The sequence below is a fragment of the Pungitius pungitius genome, chromosome 2 (assembly GCF_949316345.1).
Source record: "Pungitius pungitius chromosome 2, fPunPun2.1, whole genome shotgun sequence".
Taxonomy (NCBI): Eukaryota; Metazoa; Chordata; class Actinopteri; order Perciformes; family Gasterosteidae; genus Pungitius; species Pungitius pungitius.
In genome coordinates, this window is record NC_084901.1 from 1,392,763 (window position 1) to 1,418,160 (window position 25,398).

Here is a 25,398-nt window from a genome sequence, read left to right on the forward strand (position 1 = left end):
AAGCGGGTCCTCAAACTACTTTATAGACCACAACATCTCAGAGGGAAATGTTGCTGGAGCATTCCCGTAAAATACATTATTTAAATGAAAAGTATATGGAAACTCTCCGGTCAATCAGCAAAGAACACAAGCAGCTGTAAGGTTACTGGATCAGTTTTTATTCATGAGACTGAGAAGTGAAACAAGAGTAAAGCTGAGCTCATCAGAAGGCAGAATATCTCACAAATGCTACAAATAAAAGACAAATAAGGGAAAGCATACATGAAGCAAACAAAGATATAAAAACAAACTATGAACTGGAACACTGAAATCATAAAAAAAAATCTATTTAAATCTAGAAGAAACAAGAATGTAATCCATGAGAAAAAGTTCTGTTTAAAGACTCAGCATTTAGAGGCTTTTTCATTCATGCAAACTTTTTCTTTGGTGAATGACGAGACAAATTTGTGCAGACCGACAGTGAGGAGGAATAATATATATATGTATATATATATAAAATCAGATAAAATGTATATCAAAAAAAGTCGAAGTCAGTTGTCTTTATTTATATTAATGCTCCCTGACTACTTAATTACTTCAGTCGCACGGTGAATCCATTTATTCTCATCTACACCTAACAGACAAAAGTCGATTAAACGGTGTGAAATCAATCTTCAATCAAATGAAACACATGGAACAGAAAGGTAAACATAAGAAAAACGTTATTAACAATACGGCAAAAACCCAACAACTGATGAGGCCTCCTTTAGGTAGCTTTTGATTGGACATGTGATTTGTACTAAGGCTCAAATACTGTTTGATTGGTTCTCAGACGTTGGCTTGAAATAGTTGGATTGTTCGTGTGTATCGTATCATTATCATTATCAGTCATTCAAAAATCCTAAAGAAACTAAGTTTAGAGCAAAAACCTTTTCATTTAATAAGAAATCGTCTACTGAAGAGTCCAGAAACAGAAACGACTTCGTTTCACACGTCCAGCATGCAGAGTCCATGGCGTCCTGGACGATAAACGCGAGAAGACGACAGATTTAGTTTTGTGTTGAGATCTTACTATTTTCTACTGGACTACAATCACTATTTGACTAAATATCATTTTGTCTGCTTGCAGCTGCAGACAGATGTTTTTAGATGGGATCCGTCTTTTAAATTAACAGCGATATAAACCCGTAGGCTCCTTTAGATCGGACCTGATCCCCAACACCGAAAATGAAGAAAATGAAGCTGAATTCGAGTCATTTCCCAAAAGGTTTCGGTGCTGCAGGAAGAGTGAAAGAGCTGAAATGTCCGGACGCTGCCATGAAAAACAAAAGTACTCTCCTTAAAAAAATACTCGTATTAAGATAAAAAAATACGTATAAAGTTGTCTCTGCGGCCGTTGATTGACAGGTGAGCCGGCCTATGGTCTCTGAGCCAGGCGGCTCTTCCCCTCCTCCTGCTCCGCCAGCTTCAAGTGAGTGTAAGACAGGATACCAGCCAGAGTGCAGAGGATGCCCAGGGCCTGAGGGTGAGACGGGAGGACAGACAGGTCACTTCATGGTTGTCGGTTTGGATCCCCAGCGCAGGGGAAGACTCACCTGGTTGAGGGACAGTGGGTCGTGGAACAGCAGGTACCCTCCGACCAGCGTGATGCAGAATTTGAAATGGCCGAACATGTTGTAGCTGCACGGCGGAGTCAGGAGAGCAACAACACACATGGAACCCCTCAAGATCAGTACGTGACTACCAGCATATCCCCAGCCTCCACAAGAGGACCTAAGACCTCCACAAGAGGACCTAAGACCTCCACAAGAAGACCCAAGACCTCCACGAGAAGACCCAAGACCTCCACGAGAAGACCCAAGACCTCCACAAGAGGACCTAAGACCTCCACAAGAAGACCCAAGACCTCCACGAGAAGACCCAAGACCTCCACGAGAAGACCCAAGACCTCCACGAGAGGACCTAAGACCTCCACAAGAGGACCTAAGACCTCCACGAGAAGACCCAAGACCTCCACAAGAAGACCTAAGACCTCCACGAGAAGACCCAAGACCTCCACGAGAAGACCCAAGACCTCCACAAGAGGACCTAAGACCTCCACAAGAGGACCTAAGACCTCCACGAGAAGACCCAAGACCTCCACGAGAAGACCTAAGACCTCCACGAGAAGACCCAAGACCTCCACGAGAAGACCCAAGACCTCCACGAGAAGACCTAAGACCTCCACAAGAAGACCTAAGACCTCCACGAGAAGACCCAAGACCTCCACGAGAAGACCTAAGACCTCCACAAGAGGACCTAAGACCTCCACGAGAAGACCCAAGACCTCCACGAGAAGACCCAAGACCTCCACGAGAAGACCCAAGACCTCCACAAGAGGACCTAAGACCTCCACGAGAAGACCCAAGACCTCCACGAGAAGACCTAAGACCTCCACGAGAAGACCCAAGACCTCCACGAGAAGACCCAAGACCTCCACAAGAAGACCCAAGACCTCCACAAGAAGACCTAAGACCTCCACGAGAAGACCCAAGACCTCCACGAGAAGACCCAAGACCTCCACAAGAGGACCTAAGACCTCCACAAGAGGACCTAAGACCTCCACGAGAAGACCCAAGACCTCCACGAGAAGACCTAAGACCTCCACAAGAAGACCTAAGACCTCCACGAGAAGACCCAAGACCTCCACGAGAAGACCTAAGACCTCCACAAGAGGACCTAAGACCTCCATGAGAAGACCTAAGACCTCCACGAGAAGACCTAAGACCTCCACGAGAAGACCTAAGACCTCCACGAGAAGACATAAGACGTCCCTGAGTCCAATTGGATGTTAGTTCCAAAAGAGGAAATCAGAAGTCCTACACTGGTTCAGTGAACAACAAAGAATCCCTGACCCCCCCACCCCCCCTCCCTCCTCCAGAAGAACCCACACCAGCCCCAAAGCACCCAGAACCCCCTCGTCTCTCTGGACTTCCACATGTTAGAGGATACGTGACGGCCGAGGTGTTTCCGATGATCCAGTAGATGGACAGGTTGACCAGGAACGCCACCACGCCGGAGAACAGCACCGTCACCTAGGCAACAGGATGGGGGGGGGGGAGGAGGCTGTTACCACAGCAACACGACAATGTATGAAACTAATAAATCAAACAAATCATCAGGGCCGTCACAATGAAAGCCTGGAGCCAGAGAGTTTACCAACAAACTTGTATACGTGTGTGTGTGTGTATGTGTATGTGTGTGTGTGTGTGTGTGTGTGTGTGTGTTGAGTCCAGAGACCAGAGCAGGAAGTGACCAGGGTCCAAATATCCCTTTGTCACCAGTGAGAGGCTCAAACAGAGGAACGACGCAGAGGAGGAAGCCCGAGGAGAGAGGAGCCTGAGAGGAGTCACAGTGTTAATATCAGCATATTATCAACACTTATTAATACCATATTATTATGAACATAAAACCAAGGGAAGACTCATTCTCCAGTCTGCTCCAGTTCTATTTGGTTTAAATTTATTTATTTGTGTTTTCTGTCTCTTATCTTTACTTTTCTCGTAGATTTAAATTGTAAAGCACTTTTGGTTAAAAACGCTATAAAAAACATGGGATAAAAAGCCTTGAAGACTAAAAGCAGGTGATGCGAGTCCTGCAGTAGAGTGACATCATAACTCCTACCTGATAGTACAGGAGCTGCATAGAGTTCACCTGCAGCTCGTGCTGCTTCGCTCCAACCCACTGAGAGAGAGAAGGGGGGGGGGGGGGGGGGGGGTTATTCATCGAGGTTGCTTCCACATGTGCCTCTGTGGTTTTTTCTGAGTGAACCAGTACTCACCACCTGGTAAAGAGACGTCACCAGAACCCCCAGCGACGCAAACACCGTCCCCAGCAGGTTGAACCTCACGTCGAAGTACGAGTTCAACAGCACCCCCAGAGTGATGGGCACCTGGAGACAGAAGAACACAAAGCATCTTCATCTTCTCTCCCTCAGACTAACTAATCAAGCATTGAGATCGATAAGGAGAGCTCCTCACCAGCGTGAGCTTGATCTTGGTGGAGAAGGTCTTCTTGTAGTAGCTGGTCTGGATGAGGATGATGACGGGCGTGGTCATGGCCTTGGCCAGCTGGTACGTCCCTATGGAGTTGTTCTGCAGCGAGAGGTTGGTGAAGGCCACGAAGCCGCAGAAGCTCAGCGCCAGCCAGGCGATCCGGCGCAGCGGCAGCCTCTTGGGAGAGAAGATGTCCATCTTCTGGCACAGGTAGAGCCCCAGCCAGGTGACCACGAAGTGCACAAGGGTGAGCGCCATGTTGGGGAAGCCGTAGCGGACGTAGATCCACTTGTTGATGAAGACGATGCAGATGGAGGAGAGCAGGTTGACCAGCAGGCCGGCGGCGATGCGCCGGTTGGCCGACAGGTCGAGCAGCGGCATGACGGAGGTCCTCAGAGGAGCTGCTCACGCTGCAGGAACAGGAAGTGGTGCTTTAACACACGTGCCATACTAGAACTTATCATGCATCACACACACACACACACACACACACACACACACACACACACACACACACACACACACACACACACACACACATCATCTTGTTGATTTACTTTTTCTATTTTGAATTTCTTACTTTAATTATTTACTTCAATCTTCTTGCTTTTGTGTTCTGTTTTGCGCTGGTGAACTTTTATTTATTTTACACATTGTATTTGTTATTCATTTGTGTATTTTATTGTATTGTTGTTCATAAGTTTTGTCAAAGTATACAGTGATAAGTACTTCCCCATTTTAGTCTCACAATACTATTTCAATTATACAAATACAATTCTAATACAACATTTAGGAAGTCGTATATATATATTTAGGAAAGTAACACGTAAGTAAGTGTACTTAAGTTTGAGGTATTTAAACTTCTACATTTCAGTGTTGTCCTGTGACATTAAAAAGTCACTTACAATATTATTTTGTTTTCTAAACGGAACAGTATATTAAGTAATATAAATATAAAATTACAATTATTTAACACTGATATTTAGCAAACGCGGTCACTGTTATTAACGCTTAATAACGGTTAATAACGGGAAAATAGACGAACGGAATCCGACTGGAATCAGTTACGTACAACAAACCTGTCTGTGTCTCTGTCTGTCTGTCTGTCTGTCTGTCTGTCTGTCTGTCTGTCTGTCTGTCTTTCTGTCTGTCTGTCTCTCTGTCTGTCTCTCTTTCTGTCTGTGTCTCTGTCTGTCTGTCTGTCTGTCTGTCTGTCTGTCTGTCTGTCTCTCTGTCTGTCTCTCTTTCTGTCTGTGTCTCTGTCTGTCTTTCTGTCTGTCTGTCTGTCTGTCTGTCTGTCTGTCTGTCTGTCTGTCTGTCTGTCTGTCTTTCTGTCAACCTGCCACGCAGACTAAAAAAAGTTTACCTGGGGTCATTTTCCCATCTGTCTTCCTCTCCTTGTCTCCCTCCGTCTCCCCGCCTCCCTGCCGTCAGTCAGCGTCTCTCTCCCCCCGGCGGCTGGTGCACCGAACCGCGAACTTCCAACCGACAAAACTCCCGTATGTGTGCCGGGATTTGTCGATATTCCTGGGTTAAGTGCCCCCCCCCCCTCTCCGTGTGTTCCGGTTTCCGATGTGTGGGGTCAACAATGCGCGCATCAATCAACAGCAGCCGCTAGCGGACCGGAGGAGGAAGTGCAGCGGGGCTCTTCTATGACGTCAGATGACGCGCCATCAGCTCGATTATCCAATCCAGATTGCAGTACACCAAAACGGACCTGTAGGAGGCAGCATTGTGTCCCACAGCGTCCAGTCTACACCAAAGTCGCAACGCAAAGAAGAATGTATAAAGCTCACGAAGAAGAATCCTGTCAAGCCTCGTGAAGCGGGAACTGCAGCCCACTGTATCATGGACTGGTTAGTTAACCTACATTTCACAACATTCTAAACATTAACCATCTCATACATCCGCAGTAACATGTTTTAGTTTTGTATGTCCAACCGTTAGCTTGTCGTTTAGCCCGCCTGTGCGGCTACTTTGCTGCGTTAGCTGTGTGCTAACGATACCGTTCATTATCGCTGGTGCTAACCGGCTAGTCAGTGGTTAAGTGCACTGTTGACATGTTTTAACCGGCGCTAATCAGGTGGTTCTCGGTCAGTTATTGGGAATAACTAGTCAATGCGTGTTATGGATTACCCAAAATCTAAATGAACTAATCTAATAACAGCGGTTTATTGTTGTGAGTTAGCCGAACTGCTGCTCAATAAAGTTCAACTGTTTTTAATGGTGCCGTTGGTGTTGCTTTCTCTTTCTCTTAGTCAGTACTTTTAAATGTTAATAGTTATCTAGTTACTTACGTTATTTGATTAATAATTAATAATCATTCGTTATTAATCATACCTTCTTATGTTACATGGTAAGAAAATAACTTGTGGGTCAAGCCCCTCATAACACTGACCCAATAAGGATCCTTTTACTAAAACACTCTTCAAACCAGCAACCCTCAGAAATGAAGTACATTATAGGCTACTGTTTTACCCTCAAATCATCATATAATGAACATTTAATGTTTTCTGGCAGCTTTATCTGCTTTCATGTAAAGGCACCTGATATTTTGGCCTCCATTGGGAAAAATCCAGTGGTGCTTTGTGGTGATACTTTGTGGCTGCACATCTGTTAAGACACCATTGCGTTCATGCTCCAGGGGTGAGAGCCAGCTGCTGTCTCCGGTGGTTCGAGATGACTTGGTGACGACTGCCGCACGGAGGATGAAGAAGGTGGCTTGTATCCTTCAGCTGGAAGAGAATGTTATTTTTAATCTTCAGGTTAAATACGTCTCCATCTGGATTCTTTCAACACACCGATTATTGATTGATGCGAGAGAGAAAAAAAAACGTATCCAGGTGTCGGGACCATGAGTGTTGATGTTTTCCTGACTGTTGGTCTCAGTCCCGTCGCCCGGGAGCCCCGTCCTCTCCACTGTAACACCAGCGCGCCCCATGACGAGGACCACGCCGGCTTCACTGTTCAGACAGGCTGGTACGACACACACACACACACACAATATGAATATCTTCTCATATCAAACATCTCTGTATTACTAAACTCCCCTCTCTCTCGCTTTCGCTCAGTAACTCCCAGAGTTCCAGATGTTTCCTCCATTTTAGGTCCGGGAGGTCGAACCCCTCGATACACACATACACCCAAAAACGCCTTCAGCAGTCCGGTGAGACACACACACACACAACACAACATTTATTGTTTTTCTCTGGGACGTGGCGTGTGAAAACTCTGCACCATTAATTCAGAATAAATCTTCATATGACTTGTAAAACGATATTTAGTTTGTATCCATCTTTGAGTAAAATTAGAGCCATCACAGAACAAGGGATCGCTCAATTGGGGCTTAAAAAGTGTAAAACAACTTCCAACTTTCGCTTTAAAATGCCATCTTTGTCTAGAATTTGGATGAGAGTGATTGGACCGATAGCATCTATGTCTTCCCCACCTCGGGAATGGAGAACAGCAGCTTCTTCACAGACGACATCACCAACCTGAGCTCCGCCCTGCTGAAGGACGACGACCCCGGCGAGGCTGGTGAGCGAAACCAGCGCCCACCGTTCACGTTGTGCACATCTAGGAGCACTAATAAAAAAAAGTCAATAACATGAAATCAAATATTTTTCAGCGGCTGCCAGTCTTTTCCCAGAATTCCTCGAGTCCTTCCTGAAGCACTCTTCTACTGCGGTGTTTGAGCTGCTGGAGGAATACCAGCTCATCCTTCAGGACAAGGTAAGCTCTGTGAGGGTGTTAACTTCTGACAGAGCCAGGCTAGCTGTTTCCCTTCGTTTCAAGTCTTTGTGCTAAGCTACGCTAACAGGCAGATGCCTATAATTTCTTATTTAGCAAAGCTCTCTGAAGGAAACCGAATAAGCATATTCCCCGAATCGTTCAAGTATTACTCTTAAGATGTGGTTAGCTTAGCATCGATACTGAAAGAGCACGCTGTTCACCCCCCCCCCCCCCCCCCCCCTGTGTTTTAAGGTGGACGTTCTGCAGTCTGTGGTCCTCAGAGCGGGTCAGAACAGTAAGACCGCAGGAGTCCGCTGGTTGCTGCAGCAGGAGAACTGCTCCTGGAGGCTCATCACCTCCCTATACAGGTACCTGTCTGTCTGTCTCTCTGCCTGTCTGTCTCTCTGTCCGTCCTCTATCTCTGGTAAATCACCCGTCTTCTCTCCGCAGGGACCGGGTCCAGTTGGCGCTAGAAGATGACATTGTGACTGACATGGTGGTGAGTGACCTGCAGACTCTCAGCTGCATTACTGGATGTTGTAAATGCTGAAGCTGACACTCACACACACACACACGGACACACACTCGATGAGGTTAAGAGGAAGTTGTATTTGTGTGTGAAGGTTCCCAGTGAAAGTGAGAAGGTCGTGGTTGAGCAGCTTTTTCAGCGGGATGCTGTCATACGTCAGAGTCAGGTAACACACACACACACACACAGTGTATAAATGTGTATACAACAGATCAATTGAACACAACCCTGATTAAACGTTAGCTTTGTGTTGCAGCTCGTCGTTGATTGGCTGGAGAGCGTTGCCAAGGATCAGATTGGAGACTTTTCTGATAACATAGAATACTACGCTAAGAACGTCTGCTGGTGAGTTTTCAAAACATCTCGTCTGCAGTCGAGTCTCTTTAAGATCACGCGCTGAAGTAAAGTGTGTGTGTGTGTGTGTGTGTGTGTGTGTGTGTGTGTGTGTGTGTGTGTGTGTGTGTGTGTGTGTGTGTGTGTGTGTGTGTGTCAGGGAGAACACCCTTCATGCTCTGAAGCTGAGGAGGAAGAGCGGCGCTGCCTTCTCCATCCCTCTAGTCACGGAGCTGGTGAGGCCTGTTACCATGACAACGCCAACAGAGCCTCGTCCCTGGTGTGTCTGCGTTCACAAATGTGTGTGTTTGTTCAGGACCCGGACGCACCCCTCAGGCAGCAGCGCCCCCTGGCGGACCTGGACAGAGAGGACGACGCCCGCCTGCTGAAGAACCTGTTTACCCTGATCAGAGCCGGGATGACCGAAGAGGTAGAGGGACGAAAGAGGAGGGGGACACTGGGGGGGGGGGGGGGGGACAAGTTCTGTGGTTGGTAGCGGAGCAGAGGTACAATATAAATGATGGAGCTCTATTCAGGTTAAATAAGCACACGGCGACGCAAAATTGTGTCGCTTTTATCTTTTTTATACATTAATGAAAGGCAGCGAGCCTCCAGTTGATAAAGGAGATGTTGCTCCAGCAGGGCCACAGATTTAGGTCCATACTGTGTTTAAAGCATCTTGTGTGTGTGTGTGTGTGTGTGTGTGTAGGCTCAGAGGCTGTGTAAGCGCTGTGGTCAGGCCTGGAGAGCCGCCACTCTCGAAGGCTGGAAACTCTACCACGACCCCAATAGGACCTCAGGTGACGTCTGACCCCGACACAGGGCATGAGACTCACCATAGTGTTGCTCTAAACCCCCCCCCCCCCCTCCCCCTTTCACCCCTCCAGTGAGTGCAGAGCTGCAGGCGGTGGAAGGAAACCCTCAGAGAGGAATCTGGAAGACGTGCTGCTGGCGGATGGCTGAGGAGGTACAAAGGCCTCGCTGCTCCTACGTGACTCCCGTCTCCTGGAGGTGAAGCTCTAACACGGAGTCTGTTTTTCAGGAGCAGCTGAACCGCTACGAGAGGGCGATCTACGCGGCACTCAGCGGGAACCTCAAACCGGTAAGACGAGAGGGAAAAGTTTCCTGAGTCTTATGTTCTCTCGTTTTTGTCAGAAAGATTATCCAAATCGATGAATCGTGTGTGTGTGTGTGTGTGTGTGTGTTTGTGTGTGTGTGTGTGTGTGTGTGTGTGTGTTAGCTGCTGGTGGTGTGTGAGTCGTGGGAGGACTGTGTGTGGGCTCACTTCAGAGTGATGGTGGACTCGCTGGTGGAGAAGGATCTGATGTCGTCGGGTATGGCCCAACAGGAAGTGGAGATGCTGCCGCGGGAATACCTGGAGGCCAAGTACGAGACGCACGCACGCACGCGCGCGCGCAGTGGTGCAATGACGTGGTTTCACTAAATGTTCCCTGTTTCTCTTCAGTTGGACAATGGAAAAGGTGTTTGAGGAACTTCAAGCCTCCGAGTTGAAGGTGACACACACACACACACACACACACACACACACACACAAACTGAATGGTTGTTCAGTCATTGTTGAGTCACATGACTGAACACACACATATTAAAAACAGCTTCTCTGTGTTTAGAGGGTGTTGGAAGAGACAAAAGAGCATTACCACGTCATCCAGAAGTTTGTCATCCTGGGAGACCTGGACGGTGAGGCCTCTCTGACCTTTGACCCCTGAACAGGAACCACATTAGTGGAAAACCAGACAGGAAACAATGCCATTATTATTCTTAATCCTGTTTGGACCCCGGCGTCCCTCTTAAACTCCTCCTGTCCCTAAATTTCTCTCTCAGGTCTGTTGGAGGAGTTTTCTGATTGGCTGACAGCCTCGAAGCCCCTCCCCTCCCACCTGCTGCGTTTCATGACTCACCTGCTGCTGTTTTACCGCTCTCTGGGTTTGGCTCTGAAGGTGAAACATAAACAAAATGACCACATTATTATTATTGTGAGGTAAAGTCCGGACTGATGCGTTTTAACAAATAAATAACCATCAATCACTCAGATCATTTACTGTTAAAATGTCCTCCTGCGTTTTTTCATTCAGCAGCAAATTAAAACCTGAAATGATGTTATTTTTGTAGGTCTTAAGATCAGAATGAAAAACAACCCGATATAGAAACACAACTCCTTTCTGACTTTGCTCTTCCTCTAGTGTTGTTTTGTGTGTTTTTCGGACGTCCTGTTGTGTGTTTTTGATCTGATTCGTGAACCGTTCTGACCCGGCGGTGTGTCTCTCTCTTCAGGAGGAGGTGTGCGTGGACGTCCTGAAGGCGTACATCTCCCTGCTGATCCGGGATCAACAGACCGAGCTGGTGGCGAGCTACGTCAGCCAGCTGCCGGCCGACCTCGCCACCGTCCAGTACGCCGCCTTCCTGGAGACGGTGAGGCAGCCCGAGCTGCGTCCTCGCTGCCTGCAGCTCGCCACGGACGCCGGTGAGACGCAAAATCAACAAAAACACAAACGGCGTTGGTTTTGATTGCGGACCGAATGCTGACCCGCGCCGTCTGTGTAGGTCTGGATGTTGCCGCGGTAACCAAGCTGGTGGTGGAGACCGTGAGGGAGAGCGACGCCACGGAGTTCACGCACCACAACCAGACGCTGGAGATCGGGACCACGAAGGTACGGAGCCGGAAAAAACACGACAATGGTTGATTTAAAAAAAACAACAACAACAAACAAAAAGAGAGCATGGGTTTGTGGGTGGAGTTACTGTGATGCTGTGCTCTGATAGGAGGACCTAAAGAAAATCGATGTCATCGATTGGCTGCTTTTTGACCCCGCCCATCGCTCAGAGTCCCTGAAACAGTCCAACGCCATCATGAGGAAGTTTCTGGGTAATTGATTTATTCGTCTTGACTGTCTCGTCTCCCTGGACCATGATGCATTGTGTCAATCTGACCCCCCCATTCTCAGCCCTGCAGAAACACGACGCAGCCAAGGCGGTCTTCTCTAAAGTTCCAGAGGATTCAATGAGGGAGATTTACTGCCAGTGGTCGGGGGTCGGTCAGACCACGCCGCTTCCTGCTGAGGAAGAGAACGCCATCAGAGAACACCTGTGTATCAGAGCCTACCTGGTCCGTCACCTGACTCTGAGATAACTGCCACAGCTGGTTACCATGGCTGCAATATTTAATTTAATGTCAATCTTTTATATATATATATTTTTAAATTAGGAGGCTCACGAGGCGTTCACTGATTGGTTCAGTCACAGCAGCTCGCCCCCCCAGAAGCCGGCACCCGCCTCCGAGGCCAAATTCACAGAGAGAGTAGCCAATGAGATGAGAGAAAAGGAGTACCAGGTACACACCGCCTATAGAGAGTTTCATTTTATAGAAATACTCTGACGCATGTGCATTAAGTGTGTGTGTGTGTGTGTGTCAGGCCGCTCTGTCTTCATGGTCGTGCCGTCTGGACGTTCTAACTGAAGATGTGAAGGAGAGAATCTACAACGTGCTGCTGTTCGTGGACGGAGGCTGGATGATCGACAACAGAGAGGTGAACAGCAGGAACAAAAAAAAGGCCTATCGTGGTCCTGGTTTAGTTCCTCAGGTTCCCCGTACCTGGATCGCTAGTTGACTGCTTGCCGTGTTCCTAAACGCGTGGTTTGGTGCCTCCAGGACTCCGAGGCGGATCCGGAGCGCGGCCACCAGACGGCGGCGCTGCGCTCGCTCTGTCTGCCGCGCCTCACCTTCCTGCTGCTCAGCGTGCTGCAGAACTCCTCCCGGCACCAGGAGGCCCTGCGCCTGGCCGACATCATCTCCTCGGACCAGCACCGCCTCTACCAGGTGACCGGAGCGATGCCGTCGGATCCGCACATTGAGCACATGTTGGGGTTTTATTTCTTTTACTGTTTTTTTGTTTTCGCTCACAAATACAGGTTTTCTCCAAAGAGGAGCTGAGGAGGTTCCTCCAGAAGCTGAGGGAGTCGTCGCTCTCTCTGCTGGACCAAGGACTCGACCCACTGGGCTACGAGCTGCAGCCATGAACGCACACACACACACACACTGCACAGTGTTTGAACCACTGTTGTCTTTTTGTTCTTTTTTTGCAAAATAAAAGCCTGTTTTCCTATAGTGGTTTTGTGTAAAGTTGATTTGAGTGTCTTACGGATGCTGGTTATAAAGAGCTGTTAATGAACTAAACACCATCACAAACTGTGATGTACAAAGAATTGGACATTTCAGTTATTCAATTACAGTAAAAAGTTAAAGAATTTTTAAGGGCAAAATAAGTCATGAAAAGGGTAGTAGTATATGAGGACATGCTGTAATCTGAAAGGGCAGAAAGGGGGGAGACAAATGGGACATTTAGGCTTTTCATTACAGAACAGGCCCAGAAGTTAATAACTTATTTCTAAGGTCCTGCAGCATAATGCCTTATGCCATGTGTAGCTTAAATGTGCAAATTTTATCCATTGATAATGTATAGAGTAGTATACTTATTTTAAATAAATGCGAATCTAATGTTATAATGCAAATAGTGGCAATAGTATTACTGCACATTTGTTCAAATTAAGATATTCTAATTATATATAATTATTATAAAGTGTTCTCCCCTGTGTAAAAGGTAGAGTAATAGTAACACATTCAAATATTACTTGATCAAAATGTTGCACCAAAAAGTTGTTTTAACGACTAAATAAATGGGTAAGTTACTTGAGTATAATTACCCCACGCTGTGGCTGCAGTGTCGGTGTTTGACCACCAGGAGCGCCACGCGCACAAGTGTCCACAGGATCAACCGATTCGATCCGCTGTCATAAGCAACTGTCCGGTAAACTGACCGAATAACGACGTCTACGGATATTCATTGACATGCATTAACGGCCTGGGTACGTAATATATACATACGATGTTGTATTCAGCGTACATATCATTACGTCGCGGTGTTATTACCACAAAAACAGTAGCACAAGTTAGCAGGTGGTTAGCCACGTGCTAGCGGGCCGCGGAGCCTCGTGTTTTCCTCGTTGAATTGAGCCGAAACCGATGAGCCGCGACCCGGCTGCGTTCTGTTAACGAATTAACGGTGGAACAAAAAGCAAGTAAAATACACATTGTGCCTGTGAAACTTAAACTAACTGCTTCTAACAATTTCCACTCGGCTCGGGTTGTAAAGCCATGTACTTATTGCTTTAAAACAGGTTAACGTTTGCTAACTAACGTTAGCATCTTTAACGTGAACTGTTTAGATACACCTGCCGTTGCTTTATTTGTTTATTATTCTTATTGTGAAGTATGCCATAATTAACGTAATGGCAGTTATGCATTGTTGTAATTGCAAATACGTGACCGGTATATTGTTTGTATTGAGTTGTAACGTTAACGTCTCTAATAGTTAACCAAAATATAGTAACGGCTAAAATGTTTTCCTAAAATAAAGTTAGCATCAGCAGACAAACCATCGAACGCGAAACCTTTGTACGGAACGTAATTCATGTACTGCTTTTACGTCCTTTTGTTCAAATGGAGTTTCGCCGATTAATCCTCGTAACGTTACACAGGTAAACACGCGTCGTGAACTTAGTGAATATCTGAGCGATGGCGAAGGAGGCTAAACGTGACGTCAGCGGGCCGAGCGGGACGTGTCCGGGCACGTCTCTCTCTCTCTGCCCCGCGCGCCGCTGTGACGCGTCGCCCGTCAGCTGTGACTGCTGCCCGGACACATTCACCCTGGGGGGGGCAAACAGGCCACGCGTAGAGCACCGTCCTCACCGGAAAATACGTGTGTGTGTGTGTGTGTGTGTGTGTGTGTGTGTGTGTGTGTGTGTGTGTGTGTGTGTGTGTGTGTGTGTGTGTGTGTGTGTGTGTGTGTGTGTGTGTGTGTGTGTGTGTGTACTTTTTAATACTCCTGATAGAGTTGACTCCCGACTAATCATTAGTCTCAGTGAAGAGTCACAACCTCCAGGTGAAGACAGAAAATCCAAATCCATTATTTATTATCTGATTAGTACGTTTTATAAATGATCTCCCATGTCTTTGTTTCTATAATATTCCCCCATGTAACATGGATAAACTAATTTAGTTTTTAAAATGTTTCACATGAAATAGACATCAAGCAATGAATGAATCTGGTTAAACGTGTTTCATGTGAGTTTCATTAGCTGGTATCTAGGGGACAGAGGTGACTCATCCTGGACTAGTAGCGGCATGTCTGCACACAGCTGACTGATTGAATCAGCTGGTACTCTCAGACATTGCATGACTCATCACAGCTGACTCAGCCCAGTTGGGCCCTGTTGGGCCCTGATAGGCCCCAGCTAGGCCCGACCAGGGCCACCTAGGCTGATCTAGTCCTGACATGTCTGAGCAGGTCTATAAGAGCATGACGCTGCTCTGAATGCACTCTGTCTGTACTTTGCAGGATGAACGGCTGATTCTCTCTACTCTGAATACACAGTAAGGCTTTTTATATCTGAGTTATACTGTGTGTGTGTGTGTGTCTGTGTGTGTGTGTGTGGAGGGGGGGATAAAGATACCATAGAGGCACTGATGATTTAACTGTTCTTGTTCATTCCTCTCAAACTTATTTATGTGTTTATGTTGTGGTTTTAATTTTGAGTTATTTTCAAGGCTCATGTTTAATAGTGAAGCACAGATCTTTTTTTAATCATGAGTCAATTTGTTGACTGATTTTTCATATCGCTATATTTTTAGTGATCATTTAATTGTAATTTAATGGATTCAACTAAGTAGTGTCCTTCTTGCTGTAGTCAGGGTTGTAAATGATTATTTATCTTCTGTTAGCTGCAGTAAATGATGAGTAAAAACCCTCCATATTAGTTTCATCATTTAAACATGTAGTGCATCGTTTGGTTTTTCCATAATATCCTTTTGCTCTTAAGGATATTAAATAGTTTTCTACGTGTGTTTTATGTGCAGAAACAAATCTTCACGATGTCTGTCGTCGGGGGACTGAACAGCGACGCTGACGACAACAAACTGGTGAGGAACTGAGTGACTGAGTGAGTTCTTACTGTTTAACTGGTTTGTTTCAGGGTCTCACTCTGTGTGTGTGTGTGTGTGTGTGTGTGTGTGTGTGTGTGTTCAGGTCAGACCAAAGCTGGAGTTCAGGACGTTGCTGCACCACGCAGGAGCGATTCAGGAGGTGTTCACCATGAAGGAGGTTTGTTTCTGAGGTGCAAACCTTAAAGTATCTTCAAGTCCACGTCCCCAGCGGAGCATGTGACGTGGTGTCTCTGTCTCGCAGGTGATGTTCTACCTGGGCCAATACATCATCCTGAAGCAGCTGTACGACCAGAAGCAGCAGCACATCGTCCACTGCTCCCAGGATGCACTGGGGCGGGTTCTGGGGGTCGACAGCTTCTCTGTTAAAGAACCACGGTGAGAGAAACAATCAAAGGACTAAAGGCTTGTAGCTTGACATGTTTGTAATGTAAAGAATGTTGTTCTGTACCTTTTGTAAAGTTTTCCTCGTGTTTCAGGGTTCTGTTCGCGATGATCAGCAAGAACCTGGTGGCCGTGAAGAGCCAAGGTAAAGCAGAACTACAATGTTCTCAACTTTAAAACAAGCCACAGGACGATGACCTAAATGAAGAAACGTTTGGATCGATACTTTAATAGATGTTCTTTTTCTTTTCTTTAGAAGCGGCTGCGAGCTCGAGTGAAGCGACGAGCGCGTCCCAGACCGAGGTAACACACGAGGAGACGATGTAGAGCGCGACTCCTTTTTTAAGGATATGAACTATAGCTTCACTTCACACTCAAAGATAAAATGTCTAATATTCCAACGTGCACGAAGGAAGGAAGGAAGTAGTTTTAGCGCTGAATTCAGTAGGAGGAGATCGTGCTTTAAGAAGTTGTTGCTGTGTGTCAGGAGGCTGCTTCAGAACGCCACTCGCCAGAAAGGAGGAGCCGGAGGAGGAGGAGGAGGAGCAGGAGGAGCCTCAGGAGCAGCAGCGAATCAGCTGGCTCCTCACGGCCCTCAGACTCTTTAGAGGGAGACAAAAAGGAGTCCGAGGAGGAGTCGGGGGAGGAAGACGATGAGGAAGACGGCGAGGTGGAAGGCAGGAAGAGGAGGAGGTCCGACAGCTACTCGCTGACCTTCGATGAGAGCCTGTCGTGGTGCGTCATCGGAGGCCTGCCGAGCGTCCGGGACCGACACAGCAGCCAATCATCAGACTCCCACAGCACGGTGAGGCCCCCCACCACCACCTCATCTCACCCCCCCCTGGTGGATTTGATGCCTGTTCTTAACACCTACTGTGTGTGTGTGTGTTTTCAGTCCGGGAGGTCAGAGGTCACCGCCGCGGCGTCGGACTCTGACAGCGATCACTTCAGTGTGGAGTTCGAGGTGGAGTCGGTCGACTCGGACGACTACGACGAAGACGACGCGTCGCTCTCTGCGGACGACCAGGTAACCCCCCCCCCCCACACACACACGCCTCTCTGTAGTTAGTCCTTCGCTCTCCTCGATGAGATGATGTCATCGGTCCACAAGTGAGCGAGCCGCTCTGCTGAATGTGTCTCCAGATCTACGAGGTGACCATTTTTGAGGACAACGACTCCTTTGACGAGGACACGGAGATCACCGAAGCCGTGAGTCGACACAAGAGAAACGCACAATAGAACGCACACCTGTAGCATTCTGTAGCAGGTTTTAACTGTGCGTTGTTGTTGTTGTTGTTGTTTCCATCTCAGGACTACTGGCGCTGTGCCAAGTGTGAGGAGCTGAACCCGCCTCTCCCCAGGAACTGCCTCCGCTGCTGGGAGCTTCGCCAGGATTGGCTGTGCGAGGTGTCCCCCGACGTAACAAAGCCCGCCTCCTCCAGCCCTAAAGCCTTGGCCCCGAAGCCAACCGGCCAATCGGCAGCCAAAGACACTCAAGGTAGGAGGAGACCAAGTGAAGTTCATTGTAGAGGAAAATACAACGCTGTTATTGTTACATGTGAAAGTAAAACAAGTTACCCCTGAAGGTTCCGATGTCGAGGACAACGACGGAGTAGACGTCCCGGACGGGAAAAGAGTTAAAACTCCTCCCCCTCCTCCGTGCCACTCTGACTCCTCCCAGCCGTCCTCCACGGACTCCCAGGAGTCCTGCCCCCCCCCTCGAGCCGCCGCGGCGTGGCAGCTGCCCGAGTCGTGTCTGGACCCGTGTCTCATCTGCCAGTCGCGGCCCAAGAACGGCTGCATCGTGCACGGGCGCACGGGTCACCTGATGTGCTGCTACGTCTGCGCCCGCAAGCTGAAGAAGAGGAACAAGCTGTGTCCGGTGTGCCGGCTGCCCATCGACTCGGTGGTGCTCACCTACGTCTGCTGACCACCACGCCGCCAGCGTCACTTCCACATCCCTCCAAATAAATCATTTAAAAGACAATTTTCTCCTTTATCTTAAAGACAAATCTATTTAAGTTTACCTTTTTATCTCATGTAGTCCCATCATTAAATTCCCAAGAGGATGCGTTAAAAAAAGCATCATTTAAACATGCAGTAATGCGTCAATAATTATATAAACATTTGAAAGAATATTCTAATAGGAAATACTTTCCAGCCACATAAAATGTTACTTGTTTAACTTTTCCATACATGACATTTCTGTAAAATATTCAGATATGATGGACCATAAAGCGTTAAATTGTCTTTAATTTTATATGGAAAGAAAACTGTACAAACTTGTGAAGCTTAAGTTTTGAAATTACAGCCTGAGATCCTCTTATTTATTTCATGTATATTTAAGCAGAGACTTTTGAGCTTTTTCAGCGATAAATGAATGAGACTTGAAATGTTTTTTATAGTCGCTGTTGCCAAATAAAGTAACTTGTGACCTATTTATTTGGATTATCATTTTTTTGTACCATGAAAAATTAATGTTGTATGTGGTTGTTTTTGAAAAAAATCCTATATAACTGAGTTTTTCCATTGTGTTAAACAATTAAAAGGATGAAAACGAATCCGTAGAGAAAACAGAATTAATGTGATGGATTGGAGTTTTTTATGGTTTTGATTGTATATGAAGTGCAGTTATTTATTGTTAACACAGGGGGGCAGTGCTGTCATTCAAATTATATTATTATTAACTGGCTGCCGATCATACAGCAAATAAAACATTTAACATTCAGGAGTGTAAAAACCAGGGCTTCAAATAAACTATTTTATATCAGCAGACTCATTATTAAAAGAAATATCTTCTGGTTTAAGTATCAAATATCTTCATGTAATGAAAAGTTCTGCTGAACTCTGTTCAAAACAGTCACTGTTTAATTAGTTTAAATTTCCCTTTTTTCCTCATAAATCAATTCCACAGAATTAAAACAAAAGGAATGTGTCTCAAAAACACAGATATTTGCTCTGCAGCAGCCGTTAAACGTGTGAGTGACAGACAGGAAGCTCCTCCTCTTCTCGGGCTCCAGGGTGAAGAACACAATGCGTCTCCTGTGAACCACAAACAACAACAACAACAACAACTCAAATCCACCGCCAACAAACAGTCAAACGCTCGTTTCTCATCGCGTGAAATTCTGCTTTCGTTTGTTCAGAAAAACCTTTGAGTCGCTCAAATAGAGACGGGAGGAGAACACAAGACTTTTGTATAAACATCTTTTATTGGATATTTGGACTTTGTGTATCGTTTCCTTCATTTATTTTTTTGCCCACTTCTCCACTAAGAAGAGTCACTGATTTGGGCTCCAGACCAGTAGAGACCAGTAAGCTCCTGGTTTCTGGCCCTTTCTCCACAACAGAAAACACAACGATTACTAGAAAACCTCTGCATGAACACGTTTCACCCTCGACATAATCAGCGGGTCCTTTTTCTCGTTTTAACAATCAAAACTGCTCCAAATTAGTTTTTACTTTGTGCCGATCCCTCGTCTCTGTGCCGCGTGCCCAAAATAAAAGAAACATCCGCCGTGCGTCGTTCACAAGTTTGAATCAAATTCAAATTAAATCCTTCAAAATGTGGAAAAAAAAAATGTTCATTGAACCCCAAACAGTTTAAAAAGGTCTTGTTTCCTTTAGTCCGTCAGATTGCAGCCAACTCAAACTTTGATTTTTAAGGTTTCTCATTCTCAGGTGATTTTACATTAAAAAAAACATTTTTATTCTAATTTTCCATTTCTATCAATAGATTCCAGTGTCAAGCGTTTATTTTCACACAGTAGTTGAATTACTGCGACATTCAACTGTTGATGCTAATGGTGGATAGCAATATGCTAATGATGCTAACGATCATGACTGAGCCTTAAGTAGCCGTTAGCCCAACTGTTACGCTAACAGGCTAACTGGCTAAAAGGCTAACAGGCTAACTGGCTAACAGGCTAACTGATGAATTAAAGTTGTCTGAATTTAGAGGTGGAAGACGTACTTCCTGTCTCCATGCTAAGCTAGGCTAACCACATCCTGACTCCAGCTCTGGATCACAGATTATTGGTGAAAATGGAAAAGTTTTTATAAACGTCTTTTCAAAAACAAAAGTATTGTTGGAGAATGATTCAAATACAGTTTGATGTATTCGATGTTTAGAGAACGCTTCTTTTATGCTTTGAGTCGTGAGTTGATCATTAAAAAGGTGATGAAGGACCTTCTGTGACCCTCAGACGGACTCGTTAAGGCACTCGGAGCAACACACACTCTTTAAAGATGCATTTTTCAATCAAATGTTTAACAACTGAACAGATTTGCAGCGTGAGCTCTGATGTCAGAAGAATCAGAACAAAAGAAAACGTTTTTATTTTGTTTTCTTCTTTAGAAAAGTACAACATTATCTAACGCACCTTATTTCTGGCTCCACCCACAAAAACACAAAACTCCAACAACACACGTTTGGCACCAAAGTGTTTTTTTTACAAACTCCTTTGTAAAGCTGCAGTCTGCAGGGAGGGGGAGGGGGGGGGTCACCATCAGACCAACAAGCACGTTGTCTGGGCTCAGAAGGCCAGGAGACCACCAGGAGGCCACCAGGAGGCCACCAGGAGACCACCAGGAGGCCACCAGGAGGCCACCATGAGACCACCAGGAGACCACCAGAGTCTCACACCTTCTGGAGGATTTAACACAGCAGCAAACGCAGTTGACACAATGAAGATAAAACTTGATGTATTTCAGGAATTCAAACGTTACAAATCACGATGTTTTATAGGATTCACTCATTAAAGGCAACTTCTTGTCCTGCGTGTCTCTAACTGAACTTAAGCAGGCGATGGCGGCGCGTGATTCACTTTTAACATCTGGAATCAAAGTTTCAAACGTTCGTACCTTAGAAACAGAAAGAGCTTCATTGGGTTTCAAACCCGTCACCAGCAGAACTTTGGGTTTATTTGAGGACTTTTTGGCTCTTCGGGCTCCTCGTGTGCAGAAAACAAACCTCTGAACGCGTGAAGGTTTTTGCAGAAGAAGCGACGTACAGATTGTAAAAAAACAAACAAATCACGCTTTAACATAAAAGTGACCACATGATCAGGAAGTCGTGGGTTTTTAACACGCTGATTAACACTTAACGAGAAGAACTAAGGAGATGACGTGTGAGGTTCACAACGTCGTGGTCTGATTTCATCAAGTCGTACCCTGAATTCCTTCCCATCCGATTGGCCGGCTCGGGGCTGCTTTTCATTGGTCGATGGGACATCTGCAGGTCGCAGGCTGCAGTGTGTTAAAAGCTTTACTTCTGATCAAACATCTCCAAAAAAAACAGAAGGCTTCACTTTTATTCTCAATCATCCAGAAATGTTCATTCCTCGTGTGGAGCTCCTTTCATCTTCAGGTTAAATTGTGATTTGTGGAGAAGAGAAGCCAAACGGCTCCAAACAACGCTGGGGGGGGGGGGGGGTCTCCACCATATTTTAACACTTCATTTGTCCAAACTCCCCCTTCCTCCCCCTCCTTAGAGTCCCGTAACCCCTCCCCCTTCAGTCCTTATATGGTCAGCAGCTTGCACTGGCCCCTCCCACTCCAGTCCGTACTCGGTCAAACACTCGGCTCGGGCAGAGCTCGTCTTCCTTCGAGTCCTTAAATGGAAAACCACAGCAGCCGCTGGCTCCTCCCCCCCCCGACCTCCTCTGCGAGGTCAAAGGTCAGAGGTCGGTGACCTTGTTTTCCAAGGCGGCGGCGATCTGCTGGAGGCGGAGCGTGAGCTGCTTGTTCTGGGCGGCCGGGTCCTCGTCCAGAGACTGGATGATCTGCAAATGATAAAGAACCATCATTATCGTCATGGTAACACTCCTCTTGAGGCCTTTCTACAGGTTCACAGGGATCTGTTCCCCTAAAGAAGCTGAAGGGTGTCTCACCACGTCGTAGTACTTGCTGGCGTACTGGTACAGCTGATGTAAGGCCAGCTGGGTGTTCAGCTTGTCCGTGTGCTGCTGCAGAGAAAAACACGCCATTAAACACGCAAACACACGACGACATCGACACCGAGAGGCTCCGTGCGCGTCGTACCCGGGACACCTCGGCCAGGTGTGTGTTCATGTCCTGGTCGCTGACCGGAACCATCTGCCGGATGCCTTCGTAGTAACTGGAGCGCACACACACACACACACACACAGTACATTTGTAGTGAGGTTAAAGTGTGTAATGGTCGTTGTGTAGACGCCGAGCCGCACACTCACTCGTCCACCATCTTCTTGTAGGTGGAGATCTCCTTTGCGTAGAGCAGCTTGTTGCTAGGCGACTCCTGCAGAGACAAAGAGAAGCGATTAAAGACGGAAAACTTCAGGGGGAAGAAATGTTAATTCAGCTTCAAAGTGATTTGTTTGATGACAAACAGGAAGTGATTGACCGCTATCTGAATAGCATTAAAATCATCAGAATAAAGTAGAAAAAAGTGTGAATATAAATCTGGAGGAGATTAAAAGGACAAGAGACCGGTCCCCCCCCCCCCCCGGAGTGAGGGAACCCACCCGGCTGAGCTTGTGCTCCGTCTTGGTGCAGGCGTCCATGAAGGTCTGAGAGATGACGTGCAGCGACGCGTCCACCACCTCCGCCACGTGGACATCAAAGACAAAGTGAGGGTTCCTCAGGATGGTCACCCAGAACCTCAGAGGCAAGCTGAGGAGAGACACACACACACACACACACACACACACACACACACACACACACACACATTTAAAGACCTGCTGACACACTTGTTTCCTCCCTTCATCATCTCTTCTTCCACAGAGCATAACCCTCGTCAATAATGCAACACAACCCGCGTTAATATTTCATTAGGCGACCCGTGTGTGTGTGTGTGTGTGTGTTAGAGAAAGTTTGAGTTTTAGAGAAAAATAGGAAAATAAGCCCTTCGTCAATTCCTTCGCTCTTCATCACTTATCTGTCCTGAAGAAGACTTTTGTGTCAACGACGACGTAATTACACCAGTTAAGCTGATGAGGTGCAACACACACACACACACACAAACACACACATCTGGAGAAGCAGGTCCTGTCTCCAGCTGTGTGTCGGATCAGTTCCAAGCGTCACTAATCAGCTCAGTGACATCATGAGGCTGTTTAAAGGTACTTTGTACTCATCCCAGGTGAAAGTATAAGTATATTTATATATTTTGTACCTGTTGGTCTTCCAGATGTGCAGCGTCTCCTCGTCCACGTTGTCGTGCCTCAGCGCCTGCTCGTCCAAGAAGTCAAAGAAGTATTTGACGGCCGGAGGGACGGTGGAGCTCGAACACAACACGCTGCGGAAGAAGTCGTCCACGAACTGCTGCAACGTGCCCTGTAACACACACGCACACACACACACACACACACACACACACACACACACACACACACACACACACACCTTGAGGAGCAGGTCGTATAGAATACCTCGGCCTTGTACTTGTGTACTTGTACTTGTGTACTTGTGTGCTCTGTTGTGTTGACCCACCTTGACGGACAGCAGGCGGGTCAGGTAGATCTCTGTGATGGCTTTGGTCATCGCTTTGTCCTTCACGCTGCCTCGCTTTGACTTCCCATAATCCATCTCGTCAGCCGGACGCACCAGGTGGTACGTGTTGTCCTCCTCCAGCAGGGCGTTTTCTGTGAGGGGGGGCCGGGCGGGGGGGGGGTTATATTATGTTATCAATACGAGTTTTGCTGTTGGTTTTTATACAATCTGACCATTAAGGCCGTTAAACACACCACTTATCTCACAGAAACACCTCCACAAGAATAAGTGTGTGAGTGTGTGAGGTTGAGTGTGAGTGTGCATGTGTGTGTGTGTGCGCGTGTGTGTGTGTGTGTGTGTGTGTGTGTGTGTGTGTGTGTGTGTGTGTGTGTGTGTGTGTGTGTGTGTGTGTGTGTGTGTGTGTGTGTGTGTGTGTGTGTGTGTGTGTGTGTGTGTGTGTGTGTGTGTGTGTGTGTGTGTGTGTGTGTGTGTGTGTGTGTGTGTGTGTGTGTGTGTGTGTGTGCGTACTCTCTTCGTAGCTGTCTTGGTGCTGGTGGAAGGACCTCGTGTGCAGAACTCTGGACAGAACCAGCGTGGCGTTGTCTCGAACCTGGAGACGGAGATCTGAATGAGCCGGATGCTCCACAGACACAGTTACATGTGTGTGTGAGGGGGGGAGGGGGGGGGGCTGAGGGGGGGGTCTCACGTTGTAATGAGCCAGCGTGTTGAGCCTCTTCCAGCGACCTTCTTGTTGGGACGTGAGGTCCATGTCGGACAGGATCTGCCCCGTGGAGCCGGGACGCCACTCTGTGTTAAATGTCACGTGTTAAACATGCTGCCGACAGGAAGTACCACGAGACACGGCTCAGTAGCGTCACAATGACTTTGACCTTTGACCCCACGTGTCTAGAAATGTGGGTCTCACCCAAAGCGACGCTCTCCACCACGGGCCTCTGGGAGTACGGCAGGTTCCTGTACACCTGGTCGATGATCTTCTCCTTCACCTGGGGGGGGGGGCAGCGTTAGGAAGGCAAGACACCTCCCCCGTTAACCTGCACTCACATCTCAACAGGGCTTTACTTAATAAAATATAATAAAGCATCTTATTTATATGGTATTAAATCTTTGTATTATACATTTTAATGACCTTGTAGCTAACCCTGTCCCACAGTATTCTATCCTATTGCATTTCATATATTTCTTAATCTATTATTTTGTTATCAGCCAAAAATACACAACATTATTGTTCATAAAGATCAGTTATTGTTCCTACAAATAGATTATAAATATAGATAGAGTAAAATATCTATCTATCTAAACATATAGATATAAACGTAGTATCACCTGTGTGATGCTGTCACAGTTCAACACCCTCACCGGAGTCACATCTGGCCCCTCCCCGTGCACCAACACCTGCAGGGTCTGACATCACAAGCACACCTGTCACTCAGACCTCCACCCATCGGGCAAAAATAAAAGTTCTGTCCTCAAATGCGCGTCTCCATCCGTCCCAGCGTGCTCACCAGGACGGAGTACTCCACGTCGTCCCCCAGCAGCCCCGTGTCGTTCAGCGTGTACTTGGCCTTCTTCAGCATGGCGTCCACGGGGCCTTTCTCCACCTGGTGCTTCAAGGCCCTGAACAGTTTGTACAGAGGCTCCCCGGCCGTGTCCTAAACCCAGAGACAACGGAGACAGCGTTTGTGGAGGCGGGAACTCGAGCCGAAGGACCAGAAGACCAAGTGAAAGGATCCGTGTTACCCTCAGAAACTGGTAGATGCAGATGGACATCCAGTTACAGAGCATCCTCTCCACCACCGTCTCAGACCTGCACACACACACACACACACACACACACACGCACACACACACACACGTTAAACCTGCTCCTTTAGAAGCCACAGGCGGAGCCGGCCGGA

At 47.0% G+C, this 25,398-nt stretch overlaps 4 protein-coding genes across 8 annotated transcripts in view; 2 read left to right on the top strand and 2 right to left on the bottom strand.

The window, feature by feature from the left end:
- Window positions 1-137: 137 nt before the first annotated feature.
- Window positions 138-5,567, bottom strand: slc35e3 (solute carrier family 35 member E3). Its single transcript, XM_037461591.2, has 8 exons — window positions 5,380-5,567; window positions 3,999-4,423; window positions 3,800-3,910; window positions 3,643-3,702; window positions 3,259-3,357; window positions 2,971-3,053; window positions 1,575-1,659; window positions 138-1,498 (listed from the first exon to the last, which is right to left on the bottom strand). Exons 2-8 carry the CDS (start codon window positions 4,392-4,394, stop codon window positions 1,397-1,399), a joined length of 936 nt encoding a protein of 311 aa, XP_037317488.1. The 5' UTR covers window positions 4,395-4,423; window positions 5,380-5,567; the 3' UTR covers window positions 138-1,396.
- A 143-nt stretch (window positions 5,568-5,710) lies between these two features.
- Window positions 5,711-25,340, top strand: nup107 (nucleoporin 107). Of its 3 annotated transcripts, XM_062559282.1 has the most exons (28): window positions 5,778-5,869; window positions 6,634-6,737; window positions 6,903-6,992; window positions 7,085-7,179; window positions 7,415-7,550; window positions 7,642-7,745; window positions 7,998-8,113; window positions 8,196-8,244; window positions 8,369-8,440; window positions 8,531-8,619; window positions 8,768-8,843; window positions 8,924-9,037; window positions 9,317-9,407; window positions 9,495-9,574; window positions 9,650-9,709; window positions 9,848-9,993; window positions 10,073-10,121; window positions 10,239-10,308; window positions 10,453-10,568; window positions 10,903-11,092; window positions 11,173-11,279; window positions 11,392-11,494; window positions 11,574-11,734; window positions 11,834-11,959; window positions 12,042-12,155; window positions 12,278-12,445; window positions 12,538-12,646; window positions 25,309-25,340. In XM_062559282.1, exons 1-27 carry the CDS (start codon window positions 5,862-5,864, stop codon window positions 12,643-12,645), a joined length of 2,742 nt encoding a protein of 913 aa, XP_062415266.1. In that variant the 5' UTR covers window positions 5,778-5,861; the 3' UTR covers window position 12,646; window positions 25,309-25,340. The 3 variants fall into 3 exon arrangements, with proteins under 3 accessions (XP_037317487.2, XP_062415266.1, XP_037317486.2); XM_037461590.2 differs by lacking the exon at window positions 25,309-25,340 and having other exon boundaries at window positions 5,711-5,869; window positions 6,658-6,737; window positions 12,538-12,733; XM_037461589.2 differs by lacking the exon at window positions 25,309-25,340 and having other exon boundaries at window positions 12,538-12,734.
- On the top strand, window positions 13,349-18,447 carry mdm2 (MDM2 proto-oncogene). The gene is made up of 12 exons (XM_037462223.2): window positions 13,349-13,491; window positions 15,024-15,058; window positions 15,542-15,604; window positions 15,711-15,785; window positions 15,870-16,003; window positions 16,105-16,154; window positions 16,266-16,312; window positions 16,497-16,814; window positions 16,905-17,036; window positions 17,153-17,218; window positions 17,321-17,507; window positions 17,596-18,447. The coding sequence occupies exons 3-12, from the start codon at window positions 15,557-15,559 to the stop codon at window positions 17,937-17,939; spliced, it is 1,401 nt and encodes a 466-aa protein (XP_037318120.2). The 5' UTR covers window positions 13,349-13,491; window positions 15,024-15,058; window positions 15,542-15,556; the 3' UTR covers window positions 17,940-18,447.
- LOC119211373 (plexin-B2-like) overlaps window positions 18,893-25,398 on the bottom strand; it is a 58,169-nt gene continuing 51,663 nt past the window's right edge. For 2 of the 3 annotated variants that reach the window (XM_037462221.2, XM_037462220.2), the window contains 13 exons: window positions 25,241-25,307; window positions 25,006-25,152; window positions 24,827-24,904; window positions 24,408-24,486; window positions 24,189-24,289; window positions 24,011-24,092; window positions 23,483-23,634; window positions 23,166-23,326; window positions 22,513-22,660; window positions 22,222-22,286; window positions 22,052-22,127; window positions 21,901-21,975; window positions 18,893-21,792 (listed from right to left, as the gene is read on the bottom strand). In XM_037462221.2, coding sequence (XP_037318118.2) covers window positions 21,688-21,792; window positions 21,901-21,975; window positions 22,052-22,127; window positions 22,222-22,286; window positions 22,513-22,660; window positions 23,166-23,326; window positions 23,483-23,634; window positions 24,011-24,092; window positions 24,189-24,289; window positions 24,408-24,486; window positions 24,827-24,904; window positions 25,006-25,152; window positions 25,241-25,307 — 1,336 coding nt within the window. In that variant the 3' untranslated portion in view covers window positions 18,893-21,687. The remainder of the gene's footprint in view (window positions 21,793-21,900; window positions 21,976-22,051; window positions 22,128-22,221; window positions 22,287-22,512; window positions 22,661-23,165; window positions 23,327-23,482; window positions 23,635-24,010; window positions 24,093-24,188; window positions 24,290-24,407; window positions 24,487-24,826; window positions 24,905-25,005; window positions 25,153-25,240; window positions 25,308-25,398) is intronic. The other variant, XM_037462222.2, reaches the window with a different exon arrangement.

What these genes read in the sequence shown, in the direction of transcription:
- nup107 (XM_062559282.1), top strand. An exon ending in GCAGCTCGCCACGGACGCCG is followed by an intron (nt 11,093 to 11,172) that starts GTGAGACGCAAA and finishes CCGTCTGTGTAG; the next exon opens with GTCTGGATGTTGCCGCGGTA. An exon ending in GGATGATCGACAACAGAGAG is followed by an intron (nt 12,156 to 12,277) that starts GTGAACAGCAGG and finishes TGGTGCCTCCAG; the next exon opens with GACTCCGAGGCGGATCCGGA.
- slc35e3 (XM_037461591.2), bottom strand. Translation starts at nt 4,394, where the DNA reads ATGCCGCTGCTCGACCTGTCGGCCAACCGGCGCATCGCCGCCGGCCTG. An exon ending in TGCAGCTCCTGTACTATCAG is followed by an intron (nt 3,358 to 3,642) that starts GTAGGAGTTATG and finishes GACTCCTCTCAG; the next exon opens with GCTCCTCTCTCCTCGGGCTT. An exon ending in GGAAACACCTCGGCCGTCAC is followed by an intron (nt 1,660 to 2,970) that starts GTATCCTCTAAC and finishes TCCGCCGTGCAG; the next exon opens with CTACAACATGTTCGGCCATT.
- mdm2 (XM_037462223.2), top strand. Translation starts at nt 15,557, where the DNA reads ATGTCTGTCGTCGGGGGACTGAACAGCGACGCTGACGACAACAAACTG. An exon ending in TTCTCTGTTAAAGAACCACG is followed by an intron (nt 16,004 to 16,104) that starts GTGAGAGAAACA and finishes CTCGTGTTTCAG; the next exon opens with GGTTCTGTTCGCGATGATCA. An exon ending in CGCTCTCTGCGGACGACCAG is followed by an intron (nt 17,037 to 17,152) that starts GTAACCCCCCCC and finishes ATGTGTCTCCAG; the next exon opens with ATCTACGAGGTGACCATTTT.